This window comes from Arachis stenosperma, chromosome 9 (assembly GCF_014773155.1).
Source record: "Arachis stenosperma cultivar V10309 chromosome 9, arast.V10309.gnm1.PFL2, whole genome shotgun sequence".
Classification (NCBI taxonomy): Eukaryota; Viridiplantae; Streptophyta; class Magnoliopsida; order Fabales; family Fabaceae; genus Arachis; species Arachis stenosperma.
In genome coordinates, this window is record NC_080385.1 from 35,542,894 (window position 1) to 35,560,764 (window position 17,871).

The 17,871-nt window shown below is 33.2% G+C and overlaps 1 protein-coding gene and 1 non-coding gene across 2 annotated transcripts; one reads left to right on the plus strand and one right to left on the minus strand.

The window, feature by feature from the left end:
- Nucleotides 1–753: 753 nt before the first annotated feature.
- LOC130953600 (small nucleolar RNA R71) lies at nt 754–857 on the plus strand. Its single transcript, XR_009075765.1, has one exon. It is a non-coding gene; the product is annotated as a small nucleolar RNA R71 (small nucleolar RNA).
- Nucleotides 858–10,657: 9,800 nt separating this feature from the next.
- Nucleotides 10,658–12,891, minus strand: LOC130947288 (uncharacterized). Its single transcript, XM_057875947.1, has 2 exons — nt 12,635–12,891; nt 10,658–11,636 (listed from the first exon to the last, which is right to left on the minus strand). Exons 1-2 carry the CDS (start codon nt 12,702–12,704, stop codon nt 10,909–10,911), a joined length of 798 nt encoding a protein of 265 aa, XP_057731930.1. The 5' UTR covers nt 12,705–12,891; the 3' UTR covers nt 10,658–10,908.
- Between the last annotated feature and the right edge of the window lie 4,980 nt (nt 12,892–17,871).

Sequence of the window (17,871 nt, forward strand, 5' to 3'; positions counted from 1 at the left end):
TGGCCTTGCACTCTCTTTTTGGATTCTCTTCTGTATTGCTTGGGAGAGTACTAGGAGGGAGTTTAGTAACTTTCTTACTCAGCTGACCCACTTGTGCCTCCAAATTTCTAATTGAGGACCTTGTTTCAGTCATGAAACTTTGAGTGGTTTTAATTAGATCAGAGACTATAGTTGCTAAGTCAGAGGGGTTCTGCTTAGAATTTTCTATCTGTTGCTGAGAAGATGATGGAAAAGGCTTGCTATAGCCAAACCTGTTTCTTCCACCATTACTATTGTTGAAACCTTGTTGAGGTCTCTGTTGATCCTTCCATGAAAGATTTGGATAATTTCTCCATGAAGGATTATAGGTGTTTCCATAGGGTTCTCCCATGTAATTCACCTCTTCCATTGCAGGGTTCTCAGGGTCATAAGCTTCTTCTTCAGATGAAGCTTCTTTTGCACTGTCTGTTGCTGCTTGCATTTCAGACAGACTCTGAGAGATCATATTGACTTGTTGAGTCAATATTTTATTCTGAGCCAATATGGCATTCAGAGTATCAATCTCAAGAACTCCTTTCTTTTGATTAGTCCCATTATTCACAAGATTCCTTTCAGAAGTGTACATGAATTGGTTATTTGCAACCATTTCAATGAGTTCCTATGCTTCTTCAGTCGTCTTCTTCAGATGAAGAGATCCACCTGCAGAATTGTCCAATGACATCTTGGATAGTTCAGACAGACCGTCATATGCATATGATGTTCCATTCTGAAAGCATGCCAGAAGGGCACCTTCTGATCAATTGCTTGTATCTTTCCCAAGCTTCATAGAGGGATTCACCTTCCTTCTGTCTGAAGGTTTGGACTTCCACTCTAAGCTTACTCAATTTTTGAGGTGGAAAGAACTTTGCCAAGAAGGCATTGACTAGCTTTTTCCAAGAGTTCAGGCTTTCTTTAGGTTGTGAATCCAACCATATCCTAGCTCTATCTCTTACAGCAAAAGGGAAGAGCATAAGTCTATAGACCTCAGGGTCAACCCCATTGGTCTTGACAGTGTCACAGATTTGCAAGAATTCAGCTAAGAACTGATGAGGATCTTCCGATGGAAGCCCATGAAACTTGCAATTCTGTTGCATTAGAGAAACTAATTGAGGCTTAAGCTCAAAGTTGTTTGCTCCAATGGCAGGGATAGAGATGCTTCTCCCATAGAAGTCAGGAGTAGGTGCAGTAAAGTCACCAAGCACCTTCCTTGCATTATTGGCATTGTTGTTTTCGGCTACCATTGCTTCTTCTTCTTTGAAAAGCTCTGTTAGGCCCTCTAGAGAGAGTTGTGCTTTAGCTTCTCTTAGCTTTCTCTTCAAGGTCCTTTCAGGTTCAGGATCAGCTTTAACAAGAATGCCTTTGTCTTTGCTCCTGCTCATATGAAAGAGAAGAGAACAAGAAAGTATGGAATCCTCTATGTCACAGTATAGAGATTCCTTGAGGTGTCAGAGGAAAAGAAGAATAGAAGGAGGAGGTAGATAGAAGAGAATTCGAACTTATCAAGAGGGATAGAGTTCGAATTGCACCTTGAGGAGGAGTGTTAGTCCTTTAAATAGAAGGATGTGAGAAGAGGGGAAGAATTTTCGAAAATTAAAGTAAGAGATTTTTAAAATAATAAAAAGAAATTTGAAAATTTGATTGAGATTTTCGAAAATTAAGATTGGGAAAGAAATTAAGTGATTTTTGAAAAAGATTTTGAAATTAGAAATTAAAAAGATATGATTGAAAATTAATTTTGAAAAAGATGTGATTGAAAAGATATGATTGAGAAGATATGATTGAAAATCAATTTTAAAAAAAAGAAAGTTTTAAAATTAAAGTTGATTACTTGACTAACAAGAAATTAAAAGATATGATTCTAAAATTTAAAACTTGATCCTTTCTTAATAGGCAAGTAACAACTTGAAAATTTTGAAGTAAATCATTAATTGTAGCAAGGATTTTTGAAAATAGTAAAAAAATATAAAATGGAAAGAAATTGATTTTGAAAGAGATATGATTGAAAAGATATGATTTGAAAAAGATTTGATTTTGAAAAATTATGAAAATTTGAAAAAGATTTGAATTAAAAACAAAATCTTCCCTCTAGTGTCCTTCTGGCGTTAAACGCCCAGAATGGTATCCATTCTGGCGTTTAACACCCAAAATGCTACCTTTTTGGGCGTTAAACGCCCAGCCAGGTACCCTGGCTGGCATTTAAACACTAGTTTTCCTTTCTCACTGGGCGTTTTGAATGCCCAGCTTTTTCTGTTTAATTCCTCTGCTAAATGTTCTGAATCTTCAATTCTCTGTATTATTGACTTGAAAAGACATAGTTTTGAATTTTTTTTTTTGAATTTTTAATGATAGAAAAGAAAAACAACAGAATGAAACTAAACATGGAAAAGCAAGATTAAAACAAATAATGCATGCAAGACACCAAACTTAGAAGTTTGTATACTATGGACTATAACAATTTGAGAATGCATATGAGAAACAACAAAAGACACAAAACAAGAGAATTTAAAGATCAGAGCAAGGAAATCATCAAGAATAACTTGAAGATCAATGAAGACACATGCATGAATTTTTCGAAAAATGCAATAAAATTAGAAACATGCAATTGACACCAAACTTAAAATTAGACACTAGACTCAAACAAGAAACACAAAATATTTTTGGTTTTATGATTTTGTAAATTTTTTTGAATTTTTTTTCAAAAATTATATGGAAAAGAAAATAAAGAGATTCAAAAATTTTAATAAGAATTCCAGGAATCATGCAATGTTAGTCTAAAGCTTCAGTCTAAAAAGATTAGACATGGCTAGCTAAGCTTTAGCAGGACATTACATTTAACAGCTAAATTGATGAGAATCAATCAGCTTTTGTGATGATAAAAACATCACCTTGAAAATCTAGAATTCATTCTTAAAAATTCTGAAGAAAATAAAAAGAAAAGTACCTAATCTAAGCAACAAGATGAACCGTCAGTTGTCCAAACTCGAACAATCCCCAGCAACGGCGCCAAAAACTTGGTGCACGAAATTGTGATCATCAATGGCGCCATCAACATGGTACGCTCAATTGCAATCTCAACTCTTTATCACAACTTCGCACAACTAACCAGCAAGTGCACTGGGTCGTCCAAGTAATAAACCTTACGCGAGTAAGGGTCGATCCCACGGAGATTGTTGGTATGAAGCAAGCTATGGTCATCTTGTAAATCTCAGTCAGGCGGATTCAAATGGTTATGGAGGATTAATGATTAAAAGATAAATAAAACATAAAATAAAGATAGAGATACTTATGTAATTCATTGGTGAGAATTTCAGATAAGCGTATGGAGATGCTTTGTCCCTTCCGTCTCTCTGCTTTCCTACTGTCTTCATCCAATCCTTCTTACTCCTTTCCATGGCAAGCTGTATGTTGGGCATCACCGTTGTCAATGGCTACAGTCCTGTCCTCTCAGTGAAAATGGTCAACGCGCTCTGTCACAGCACGGCTATTCATCTGTCGGTTCTCGATCATGTCGGAATAGAATCCAGTGATTCTTTTGCTTCTATCACTAACGCCCCACAATCGTGAGTTTGAAGCTTGTCACAGTCATTCAATCCCTGAATCCTACTCAGAATACCACAGACAAGGTTTAGACCTTCCGGATTCTCAAGAATGGCCGCGAATGGATTCTAGCTTATACCACGAAGATTCTGATTAAGGAATCCAAGAGATATCCACCCAATCTAAGGTAGAACGGAGGTGGTTGTCAAGTACACGTTCATAGGTGAGAATGATGATGAGTGTCACGGATCATCACATTCATCAAGTTAAGGAACAAGTGATATCTTAGAACAAGAATAAGCTGAATTGAATAGAAGAACAATAGTAATTGCATTAATACTCGAGGTACAGCAGAGCTCCACACCTTAATCTATGGTGTGTATAAACTCTACCGTTGAAAATACATAAGAACAAGGTCTAGGAATGGCCGAATGGCCAGCCTCCCAAAGAGGGTTCAATCATAAAAACATGATCAAAAGATGATCCGAAGATTGAAAGATTCCTTCAAATACAAAAGCAAAAGGTCCTATTTATAGAGAACTAGTAGCCTAGGGTTTACAGAAATGAGTAAATGACGTAAAAATCTACTTCCGGGCCCACTTGGTGTGTGCTTGGGCTGAGCATTGAAGCTTCCATGTGTAGAGACTTTTCTTGGAGTTAAACGCCAGCTTTTGTGCCAGTTTGGGCGTTTAACTCCCACTTTTGTGCCAGTTCTGGCGTTTAACGCCGGGAATTCTGAAGCTGACTTGGAACGCCTGTTTGGGCCATCAAATCTCAGGTAAAGTATAAACTATTATATATTGCGAAAAAGCCCTGGATGTCTACTTTCCAACGCAATTGAGAGAGTGTCAATTAGGCTTCTGTAGCTCCAGAAAATTCACTTCGAGTGCAGGGAGGTCAGAATCCAACAGCATCTGCAACCCTTTTCAGCCTCTGAATCAGATTTTTGCTCATGTCCCTCAATTTCAGCCAGAAAATACCTGAAATCACAGAAAAACACACAAACTCATAGTAAAGTCCAGAAAAGTGAATTTTAAATAAAAACTAATAAAAATATAATAAAAACTAACTAAAACATACTAAAAGCATACTAAAAATAATGCCAAAAAGCGTATAAATTATCCGCTCATCAGTCTCTCCACCCAAAATTTGGGTAATTTCTCCATCCTTGATTGTATGTCTGAGAATAGGGGTCATTATTGGGATTTCTAGAACCACTCCCCATGTAATTGACCTGTTCAGAAGAGGATTGAGCATAATCATAATTATCATTTTGCACTAAATTTCCTCCCATGTCATAGGAGATCTCTTGAGGTGGATTTTGGGTGTTGATAGCTGAGACTTGCATGCCACCCATATGTTGAGTAAGTAGATTTATTTGCTGAGACATAAGCTCGTTCTGAGCAAGAATAGCATTAAGAGCTTCTACTTTCATGACACCCTTCTTCTGAGGAGCCTCAGAGTTCACAAGATTCCTGTTAGAAGAGTATAAATATTGGTTGCTATCAACCAATTCAATAAGCTCAATAGTCTCCTCCGGTGTCTTCTTCTTGTGCAATGAACCTCCTACAGAATTGTCTAAGAACATCTTGGACATTAGACCCAAGCCTTTATAAAAGATATCTAGTTGAGTCCATTTGGAGAACATGTCTGGAGGGCATTGCCTAATTAGTAACTTGTATCTCTCCCAAGCTTCATACAGAGTCTCACCATCCTTCTGCCTGAAGGTCTAAACCTCCACCCTAAGCTTAGTCAGCTTCTTTGGTGGGAAAAATTTAGTGAGAAACTCATTAACCACCTTGTTCCAAGTATCCAAACTCTCCTTGGGTTGGGAATCTATCCATAGCTTTGCTCCATCCCTCAGAGCAAACAGGAAGAGCATGAGTTTGTACATATCTGGGTTTACTCTATTTGTCTTCACAGTATCACAAATTTGCAGAAAACTAGAAATAAATTGATTTGGGTCTTTGTGGGGAAGACCGTGATACTGGCAGTTTTGTTGTACCAGGATAACTAATTGTGGCTTCAACTCAAAGTTGTTTGCAGCTATAGGAGGCACCACAATGCTCTTTCCATACAGATCTGCTGTAGGAGCGGAGAAAGAACCAAGTATTCTCCTTTGTTGTTCATTCCCATTCGGGTTTGCCACATTGACATTATCAGTATTATTCGGATCCATAGTGGATTCTGCAGCCTTGTAAAGTCTTGCTTGTTGTAAACGCCGCTTGAGAGTCCTTTCAGGTTCAGGATCAAAGTCTAAGAGATGTTCTTTGTCTCTGTTCCTGTGCATAAACAAACAGAAAACAAGAAAGAATATGAATCTCTACGTCAGAGTGCAGAGAATTCTCAGTGAGATAACCTGTGTAAAGAAATAAAATAAATACTAAATAAAATAAATAAATAAATAAATAAAAGTTAAAATAAAAATAACTAGGTAACACCAAACTTAATTACAGAAATTAAGAAAAATATTAGTGCTATTTATTTATTTAAAATATTTTTTTAGAAAAATCAAAAGAAAAAATATAAAAACAAAGAGGGGACAGGGGAATGGGAAACGAGACTTTCAAGCAGGGGAGGGGGGTACGCGTGAAAGGACGAAATAAAGAAGAAAAGAAAAAGAATTACGGGAATAAAAATAAACAAATAAAGAAACAAAAATTAATAATACTAAAATAAAATTAATTAAAAAAAATTCTCTAATCTAAGAAATCAAACAACAAGTAGTTGTCAATCACAATCAATCTCCGGCAACGGCACCAAAAATTTGGTGCGGTGTTTTACAACCACAAACTAACTGGCAAGTGCACCGAGTCATACCAAATAATACCTTACGTGAGTAAGGGTCGATCCCACGAGGATTGATGGATTAAGCAACAATAGTGTTTGATAGGATTAGTTAGACAAACAGAAAATAGTGATGGAAGGTTAAAGAGCATTAAACAATAAATTAAGAACTTCAGAAAGCAAGCAGCAATGAGTTGGGAATAAAATATGGAGAAGATAGTTAAGGCTTCAGAGTTATCAATTCTTCTGGATTGATTTTCCTTACTAACTATTTTAATCATACAAGATTTAATTCATGGCAAACTATATGTGACTAGACCCTAATTCCTTAGACCTTCCTAGTCTCCTCTAAAATTCATTAACTGCCAATTCCTTGGTCAATTAATTCCAATCAGAGGGTGATGATCAATTTCTAGTTTATATGCCACAAGAATCCTAATTATCCAAAAATAAGGAGATTATATGTCACGTATCCCGTTAAATACAAACAATTAGAAATTCAGAATAATATGTTTTCAAGCTGTTGTTCAAGTAAAGAGCTTTTCCAAGTTTTACAAGAACTCAATTAGAACATGGGTCATACTTCTGCTCCACCCAAATTCATAAAATAAAGAATGAAAACAATTATTAAGATATAAATCAAACATGGATTAAATTAGAAAGATCAAACGAGTCAATCCATACAAATAGACAGAGCTCCTAACCTTAACAATGAAGCATTAGTTGCTTATGGTTCAGAGAAGAAAACTAGGATTCTGGTAAAATGTACTGAGTTCCCATCTGATGGTATCTAAATTCCTATTTATAACTAATCCTAATAAATTTAAAATTTAATTATCTAAAATTAAAAATAATATCTTTTCCTCCAAATAAGATTTGAATTTAAATTCGAATTAATTAACAAGTCTTCAGCTGATGGGTGGAGACCACTTGATTTGTCCATTCTGCAGCTTCTAATATGTATTTTTTGGGCTAGAAACTGGGTCAAAACAGCCCAAAAATCGCTCCCAGCATTTTTCTGCACGTGGCGCATGTCACGCGTACGCGTCAGTCACGCGGACGCGTTGCTGGTCTTCTTCGCAAGTCATGCGAACGCGTCGGTCACGCAGACGCGTCGCTGAGCAAATCTTCAATTCACGTGTACGCGTCAGTCACGCGCACGCGTCGCCATGGATACCTCCAATTCACGTGCACGCGTTAGGCACGCGTGCGCGTCGCTCCTCGCAGCCATCTCCTTTGATTCTTGTGCTGCAGAAACTCCATCAAACCCAGCCGAATGCTACCTAAAATAAATAGTATTGCACAAAACTCAAAATATCATCTATAGTGGCTAAAATATAATTAATTCTTGATTAAACTCAACAAATTAGATGCAAATTCACTAGGAAAAGATAGAAAAGATGCTCACGCATCATTCTACAACTTCATATGCTATAAAACCTAGAGCAGATTGCGTTGATCTTGTAATGCAATTCACCTTTCCTTTAAATTGTGCTTGAACTTTCCTGAACTTCTCATGAGTATACACATGCTGAAATTGGGCTTCTATTGATGATTCTGTTGCACACTGTATGACAGTATAAAAATCTGCAACATCAAATTCTCTATCTCTTTACTCTCTATTTCCTAGACAATTATCATATTGCTTCACAAATTGAATCAATGAGCTATTGCGTGTAATCAACTTATTAAAAAAAGCATGCATGCTCTTGCTCCTTTGTGTGCTTCTCATCCAAGCCTAAAAGTGGTGAACAAGATAAACTGAAATCCATAAATGACAATATTCAAAGAGCTCTGCAAAATGGGACAAATTAAAATTCAAAAATCAGACATAAAATGAACTAAAATTTATACCCGTTTTCACTAAAAAAAACATCAATTAATTAGAATGAAACCACCGTAGTAGTTAAAATCTCGATTTAACTCTTAAAATCTTCCGATATTACGATTTTAAATGGGTCTATCGATTTTACGAAATTTGTACTAAGTCTGACGATTATACAATTTAAATCTTGTTAAAATTTTACGTTTTATGTTCTTAATTTACTTTTTCGATTTCACATAAAATCTCGATTTTCTCTACCTTTCAAACCACGGTTAACTGGAAGTCACTTGTTGCCTCCAACATCATACTTCATGACAAAATCATTTCAATTTCTGTCAAATACATCTTTTGTAAATAAGTTCCAAATAACATGACTAATCTCTTGTTCAATTTCTTTATGTCTCTTGTAACCATTTAATTTATGTGGAATTTTCTTTATAATATGCCAAATATACCATCTGTGAATTGTTGTTGGCATACAAGTCTCAGTAGCCCTTTGCATCGATATACATTGATTGGTAAGAATCCCTTTTGGTGCCTTTTTTCCCATGCTACGAAACCAACATTCAAATAAATATTTGAATGACTGAATATCTTCATTTTTTTTATCAAAGCACATCCAAGAAGTATTTGACTGACCATGGTGATTCACACCAACAAAAGAACCAAAAACTAAATTGTACCTGTAATAGACACTAGAAAAAAAAATCCGTTATGAACCGAAACTAGTTGCGCGTATGAACCGAATACTATATTACAAAGAACCGAAACCAGAACAGAAAAAATTACTTGTTTGTTTTGTAAGTCATATCAAATGAAATAACATCTTCAAAATACTCATACGCAGCCATACTTCTTACATTAGCCCAAAATGCATTTTTGATAGAGTGATCAACTTCAAGATTAAGCTCATAAAAGAAATTTTGATTCTTCCCTTTCGTTCTTAATAAGTACTTCTCAAATTCTTTGGCATCATCTTGTTCAGAAACATTTCGAATTCCCTTGTAATGTAATTCTTCACATCTTTTTCAATAAAATTTAGTTTACGGTGACCACCCATTGCTGCTACAAATGACTAATATGTTTTATTCGGTCTAATTCCGGCTTCCTCATTATTTTCAATGGTACGACGCACAAACATGCTTAGCTCCTTGTGTTGAAGATATCTTCAATGGTGAGGGATTTGTCTTCAGAGTTGGAGATATCTTGAATTTCCATTTTTCTTCTCTACTACATGTAATTAATTGATTTTTAATTTCATGTCCCTTTTAAATGGTATTTCTTATTTTCGTAGAAATATCAGCAAATTTGGAATAATTTTTGAAAGGTATTTACAAATTTGATTTATTAATATTAATAAATGGTTACTAACCATTTAGTACCATTTGGCTAAAGGGACACAACCTTTTAATAATTGTGTATGTTTAAAATATTACATTTATTGGTAATAAAAAAGACAACCATTTGTGTACATAACAAATTATAATTATTACGTGCAATATGTATAAATAAGCCCTTATCCACTATTTCAAACAAACAAGTACTAGTGTACATTTTACTTAACTATTAAGATTTTTATTTTTTTTTATTTATTTATTTTTTTTGTTCAAGAGAGTTGAGAATTCTTACTATTGCTAATTAAGAAATTTTTAGGTTTCATATCCTAGGAGAGTACTGTCATCAACCCTATAGCAACTAAGTGTAGGGACAAATATCTCTCTAAAAAAAATGATCTAATTGTGTCTTGAAACCATCTTCATATACCCAACAATTTTAGAGAGATATTTCTTGAAGATGGCACAAAATCAAAACACCACATTCAAGGTCATGAATCAAAAATTTTGTCAAGTTGGATCGCTTTGATGGAACGAACTTCAACCGTTGGAATGATAAGATGATGTTTCTTCTTTCGGTTCTTAATCTTGCATATATAATTGACCCAAAAACTACACCAATTGCCGGTGCGCTGAAGATTCTACACCATAAGAGAAAGAAAAGATTGTTCAATTAAACCGATGTGGGTATAGTGGGAAATGAGCCAGCTCAGCTACAGCATGGCAAAACAACGCCACATAAGTACTCCAGTGATGACTCATCACCAGAAATATGCCCAGGAATCACTATGAGTACTCGAAGTTCTATCTGAAAGACTACAATGAGGAAATCGGGATCTTGAAAACTACATTAAATAATCACGCGAATCTCAGGGACTATTATGGGGATTTACTCCCCACTGGTCAAATGGAAGATAGTGCAAGCTCCTAGAAAATGTGAGGGTTTTGGTGTTAAGTTACCCCAAAAATGACCATACATAATACGAGATTTCCATTGTTCTCAAACAAGAACGGTAGTGGGAAGTAGCCTAGCCTTGCCTTGCTAACGGTTTTAAACCTTTATACCACACCTGGGCACAGCTCTTAAGAAATGTTGCACTGCTATACAAGTAATGATGAAAGTTTTCAAAGGAGGAATGTTCACCATGGAAGCAAGTGGTATAACTAGAAATCCCATTACAGAGAATTACATCCACATCTCTCTTATTCTGTTATGGTTTATGACATGATTCTAACTCCACGTGACAACAATGAAATGAGTATATATGATATATGGTAAGATACTTCTAGTTCTAGCAATATTTGTACACTATACTGAAAGAGATACATTGAAGAAGAAAAAAAATCGATATCATCAAACCGTGGTTTGAGCCATTATAAATATATAAAAGAGCTCCCAAAAAATCATCAGAGTTCAGAATCTTCATATTTTTCATAGCTCTGGTACTCAGATTCATATGTGTTAGATTGTTCGCTGGGAGATGATTCATAAACACTTGAACTTTCAGAGCTGTCATCATAAGCGGGAGTTTCCTTGAAGAATGAATCGGCTTTTCCAGATTTTTCAGAAACTTCAAGTTCTCCCGTTTGAACAAAATTCAACAAGAACTGCACTCCATTGATCACATCATATACCATGAGTCCTATTCTACCACCAATCCAACTCCCCAAGTGACTTCCAACAAGATAGCCGAATCTACCAAGCCTTTCCTCGCCAAGGAACCCTCCCCCATATGCACCAAACAATGTACCAGTGCCCCTAAGGAAACCCTCCGTGACTGTACCACCATAGTACACGGCTTCAAAGAAGTCCCATCCAGAAGAGATGACAGGGCCTATAATGCGTTTGGCTTTACGAGAGGCCAGTTTTGCTGCCTTCTTACCCTCTTTTTGTGCATGTTTTGCAGAGTCTGCCGGTGACATCCCCTGAGACACCGCATCAGCAAGGGAAGACTCGATTGCAAGTTGCCTTGCTCTTTCAACATGAGCAGATCTAAGATTGTAAAAATAGAGCTTCACGCCTTCCTTAACAGCACATGCTAAAGTTCCGGAGCCCATGTCAAAGCAATTTAAGATTGTGAACTTCCCACTTTGGGATGACCCCTCCTCACCAACAAGCTGCCTGCATTTTTCAGCTGAAAGAAACACACTTGTATGAGCATAAGAAGATAGTGTATGCCAGATACCACGCCTCTATAAACAGAGAGGGAACTAACTAATTAGAGATACTCAATCAAAAATAAATGACAATGCAAGACTATCAAAGAAAAAATTTTGGAGGATGAAAATAAGAATGACCAATTTTTTGGGACTAAAAACATTTTTGAATTAAAAAAAATATAACCTTAAGCTTTTAGAAGAACCAGATATTTGGTCCAGTATTCGAAACAATGCTTAATTGACTCAGGTAGCTGGCATTTGTTTCCCATAATAAGATCAGATATTGAAGTCTTTCAAGTGGGCAAAAAAAGGCACAACAAAACAAAATAAACAAAAAAAACTCACTAACTAGCAGTCAAAATTGGAAAAGCTTTTACCCTCATGCAGATCAAGCCAGTTTCGATAAGAAAGAAATTAAGAAAGACATAATTATAAGTTATAACTAACACTAGAATCTAGAAATAAAAAAATTTCCTCTCAATTGGATTTATCTTCTTTTGGGGACCATATAAGGAAGCCTAAGCTGCTCCTTCCTTGTTAATCCTATTAAAACTGGCACCATAGTCTCTAGTCTCTGCCCCCAATGGTGGATTTGAACCTAGGATCTCTAAGTCTCACCCTTATAGTGTGATTGTAATTAGTAACAAGCAAGAAGTGAACTCTTCTCCTTCTATTTTTTTCCGGAACAAAATACAAGCATGGATTTCAATTCTCTTGAGAATTCCAATTCCCACATGTAGTGCAAACACAAATCTGGCAAAATGGGTCCAATTCGCAAACGAATTTAGATTTCTAAATTAGACATAAAAAGAAAACTAATTAAAGTCAGGGTTCAATGTGTAGAAGTTTGAATCTCAATCACCTACTATTATTCCCTTTCATGATTAGCATGAATTCAAGATTAATAAGAGTTGCTCTAAATAGTAAAAACTAAATCAGCAATGAGAACAACAGAAATCGAATTACAAAGTACCTGTTATGCTTAGAGCGATGATGCCAACGACGAAGACGAGTAACTGCACCCTCTTCTTCTGGATATCCATGGTTGATGGTGGAATCAGAAAAATAAAAATAAAAACCCTAAACTAACTAGAGAGTAACTAGTCTTCCTAATCTGAGAATTGAATACTTCAAAGAGAGGGAAGAATCTTCATTTCTCTTACGCGGGCGATGACATTGACCAATTAGAAGTAGGAAGGATTGGAATATTCACAGCCAAAAAGAGAAAAAACTAACTTTATTGAAACAAGCAACGAATAACCGTGGCCACTTTTTTATTTTTATTTTTATTTTTATTTTTATTTTATTTATTTATTTGTTTGTTTGTTTGTTTTGTTTGTCGGAGGAGTAAGAGCAACTCTAAACATTAAAACTTTTTATCCATTAAAATGTCACGAACTTATCCACGTTACATAATACATACTATACTTATACAAAACAATAAAACTTTTTAACCATTATTGAATGTAATTACTCACTAGACAAATGGATTATCTATCGGACCAAAGCCTCAACCACTCCATATTCCCATTTTAATCCCAGAAAAATAGAGGCAATAACGAGCTGGAGCTCTAAGATAAATAGATTCCAAAAATATTACTATAAAAGAAATTAATTCTCTTTAATTTAATCTGTTCGATAAAAATAATTCTCGAAATTTTATAAAAGATAAAAATTTATTAAAACATTCGATTTAGATTATTTCAGGATCAATTTACATGTTAAATAAAAAAAATACAATGTCAAAGAAAAACATAGTCATGCATTACATAAATTAAATTGGAACCAATATTACCCATAAATCCTAAATGATTTTTGCTTATTTTTTATCCTATTTTTATTTTATGTGAATTATTGCAGTATGTAACTATTTAAGGTTCGTTACACCTTGCAAAAAAGATTTAGTAGGAGTTTATGGTCATGGTACTGAATCATTGTAGGTTTCAACAATTTGGTATTATGAAATTTTCCGAAGTGTAAATGGTCATAGCTACCATGATTTTTACGTGATCGTACTAAATCGGTACACCTGCTACGATAAATAAAAATTATTTACCAATTTAATAAAAAAAAAAAAATTACGCAAATGAGTATGAACACTGCAGTTTTACGGAGGAGAAAGTTTTGTTTCTTATTTTCGCAGCCTTTGCTAACTGAAAATGGAGTAATATATTTCTTTGCCATTTTTATACCTTTGTCTGTGAAAATGGAGTGATTTTATTTATGCTTTTCGCAGCCTTTATTAGTTTATTTGGTGACATGCATCCATCTATAGTCTACAGCAGTGGCGGAACTTGAAACGAAATTTTGGGGGAGGCCAGACAGAAGATAATTGTCAAGATAATTTTGATATAGATCCCATTTAAGATAAGCTCGTCTAACATTTCTCTGATTTGGGTAATATTGCCAAATTTAAAGTCATTTTTCTAAAGAATTAAAATCAAACTCATCAGATGTAACTTTTTAAACTTTTGAGTGTTGTATCTTACTTTTTTCGTGATTCATTAAAGTAGAAAAACTATCTACAGGTGTTGATATTATAAAAGTTATATGTTTTCTTTCTTGAATATTAGTCTTCTTCTTAAAAAATACATCATCAACTTTTTGATTTTTTATGACTATTTTATATAGAAATTTGAATATATATCCGGTAAAATATGTAAAAAAGAAATTAAAAAGACAAATATTAAAATTTATAATATTTATTGAATTTTTTTATCAATTTATACAAATGCAATAATATCAATACTAATTGAATATTCTAATTATCATATAAAAAATTAAATTAAATAAGCACTAAAATATAAAATAATATTAAATTACATAAATAAAAAATACCTAATTTTTTATATTTGAACTCAAACGTAGAGAGAGTGTTGCTTATTGAATAGAGAGCTGCGAAATGCAAATACAGTCAATTCAGTTCAAATCCAATATGTTTTGAATGTTTAAAACTAAAAATTATTGTACAATAAAAGCAAGAGATGAAGATTAAACTTTGGTATTTTAAGTCATAATAAAATATTTGAGCCAACTGAACTATTTTTTATTTTTTGAAAAAGTATTACTAATTTTTTTAATAAAAGTTTGGGGGGCCATGGCCACCCCTTGTCTGAACTAAGCTCCACCACTGGTCTACAATTATATCTTAAAATTCAATCTTTGATGGCTGATGTGCTTGCTTTCCTTTATTTTTGAATTTTTTTATTGTTTTTTAGCTGATTTTTTCTTTTTTTTTATTTTATTTACATATTTTTAATGCAAGTATTATTTGACAGTTGACATTTTGAATTGAATCCCTCTTATTTATATTTTTTTTTCTAAATTCACTGTATTTTTTCTCTTTAATATTTAAAAAATAATCTGATATATTGTCAATGCATGTGGTGTTGAATGTATTTAATTTTGTGGTATATATAGAAGGTTTTGTAAAGTTATAAGATTTCTGTTATCACTCGTCATATGTGCAGGAACAGACATGGGGGCGCGAGTGGAGGCTCAACCCCCTTTTCTTTTCAAATTTTTTTAAAAAAAATTAATAGTAATAAGTTATTATGTATAATTTAATTTTTAAAAAAATATTTATTATTTAATTTACTATAAATAAAAGTTCAGTTTAATTTAAATATTAATAATTTTTAATATTTAAAAAATAAGTAACAATATTAAAAAATCTAAAAAAATATTATTATTAATATTTTTTAATTAAATAAAATTTTTTAAATCTCATAAAGTGAATTCCTTTTTTTTGTGACTGTCTCTTTTGATTCATTTGGTATTAATTCTCTCTATTTCAATTGCTACAACTAAGATTTTTTTAACTATGAATATTATGAAAAATAACTCAGAAACAAAATAAAAGATGAATTTCTTGCTAATTGTCTTTTAATTGTATTGAAAAGAAAATTGCTGAAAAATTTGACACAAATTTTATTATCTATGAATTTTATGATACGGAAAATCGACCACTTCGTTAATAAAAAATACACACATATTTTTTATACTTTAAAATATATTCTCTATCGGTATATTTTTGTAATACATCTTATATTATATAATTTTTTTTACATAATTTTTAATATTATATATGTTATTGACCCCTCCATGATAACATTTCTGGATCCGTTCCTGCATATGCGTTAAATTTTTCAAACACCTAATTAAAATTAAGGTCTATAGTTATATCTTCTGCTCAATAGTATATAAACTATATCAACGGATATTGTTTCGTATCTTTTTTTTCTTATTAATGTATCCCAATACTCTCTGTTTTATTGGGTATTGTGTGATTGTGATAGAGAATTGTAACTCAAATAATTGGAAGAGGATACCGTTTTGTGATTGATGATTGGACCATGCTATCAGAGAACAATGGCAATATATGTAAGGTTGGCTGTAGTTGAACATCAATTGTGTTGGAAAGAGTATTTGGCAATATATGTTGAATGGAATGTAAATCTAAGCCGTATAGGAAGATAATGTACTGCTATTAAAGACATCTATAGGATCACGATTATGTAATGTAGGCTTAATGTCTTGATTAGAATCGAAAACATGAGAAATTTGATTATTCTTATATGGAAAGAAATTTTCATAAAAAGTTACATTTTTTAGAAATAAAATTTTTTTTGTTATTAATATCTATCAAAAGATATCTTTTTGTTCGTGTTTTAAAGCTAAGAAAAATACATTTTCTTTCTCTTTTTCCAAATTCTTTCTATTTACAACTAAAGTTGAAACAAAAGCAAGACATCCAAAAATTATGAAGTGTTGAACATTTGGCAATTTATTAAAAAGAATCTGATAAGGACTTTTATTATTAATAGATGAACTAAGCACTCTATTGAGAATATGTAGAGCATGTGATGCAGCATATCTTCAAAAAAAATTTAGGAAGATGAGCCTTAAAAATAAGTACTCTAACAATATTCAAAATATCTTAATATTTTTGTTCTACAACTTCATTTTGTTGAGGTGTCTCAACACATGAAGTCTGATAAATTTTTTCCTGTTTTTCATAAAAGGAACTCATGATGAATTCAGCTCCATTACTAGTTCTGATATTTTTTATTTTTGTTTGAAATTGGGTTTCAATTAGTTGCACAAATTGTTGGATGAAAAAAGAAGTTTCACTTTTATTTTTCATAAAAAATAGCCAAGTGAACATACTTTTTTCTTCTATTATTGTTAAAAAATACTTATGGCCAGCAAAAGATGGAATAGAAATAGGTCCCCAAATATCCATGTGCACTAAATCAAATAAATTGATAGATTTTGTTTGACTCAAATGAAAAAGCAATCTTCTTTGTTTTGGATAATGACATGGTTCATAAGGTTCATCTTTTAATGGACATACAATAAAAGGATAACTCTTTTCATTTCTTGTAACCTACCAATTGAGATATGTCCTAACCTACAATGCCAAGTTTCATGATTTATAGTATCTGTGATAGCAGCAACACTAACTGAATTGTTGGTATTGACTAGTTCTCTATTCTTTGTTTCTAAGTTGACATAAGGTGCATCTGTATTGAAGAAAAGGTTGTCCTGTATCTCTATTCTAGCATGACCAATCATCTTCAAGAAAAGGTTGTCCTGTATTTTACAATGTGTATTGTTAAATAAAAATTGACAAGGTAAAAAATTAGTTACTTCAGACACAGATATGAGATTAAAATTAAAAGAGGGTACATATAACACATTTGTAAGGAAAAAATCATGAGATAAAATTATAGTTTTACTAATTGTTGCTATGGTCTCAGTTCTATTTAGACATTTGATTAATACAGGATCTATTGTGTGATGAGAGTGAAAAGTATGAAGAAAAAAAGTAACATGTGCAGTGGCACCAGTGTCAATTATCCAGTCATGTGTGTGTAAAAGAATGTGAGAAACTCATAAAATATGGTGTATACTTGCTGAAGGAGCTATCACTGTGTTTATGCCTTGTGTTTGAAGAGAACTATGAGCAGGATCACCTTTATGTTGCTAGAATAGAGAAATCAATGCTTGTTTTTTATCTTTGGAAAACAAGTTGTCTATGCTCTTACTATTCTCCTCTTGAGTTGAACGTACATCAGGTATGTTGCCATCTCCACATATTTTCTCAGCAACAATCATATTGTTCACATTTGCTACTCCAAATCTCTTTTGTAAATGAAGAGGAAATCTATGCTTATGGTAGCAGGTCTCTATGGTGTGTCCAGCCTT

Bases quoted from the DNA above. Each gene is read 5' to 3' on its own strand.
- LOC130947288 (XM_057875947.1), bottom strand. From the start codon at position 12,704: ATGGATATCCAGAAGAAGAGGGTGCAGTTACTCGTCTTCGTCGTTGGC. The intron at 11,637-12,634 runs GTACTTTGTAAT...TGTTTCTTTCAG, and splicing joins CATCGCTCTAAGCATAACAG to CTGAAAAATGCAGGCAGCTT.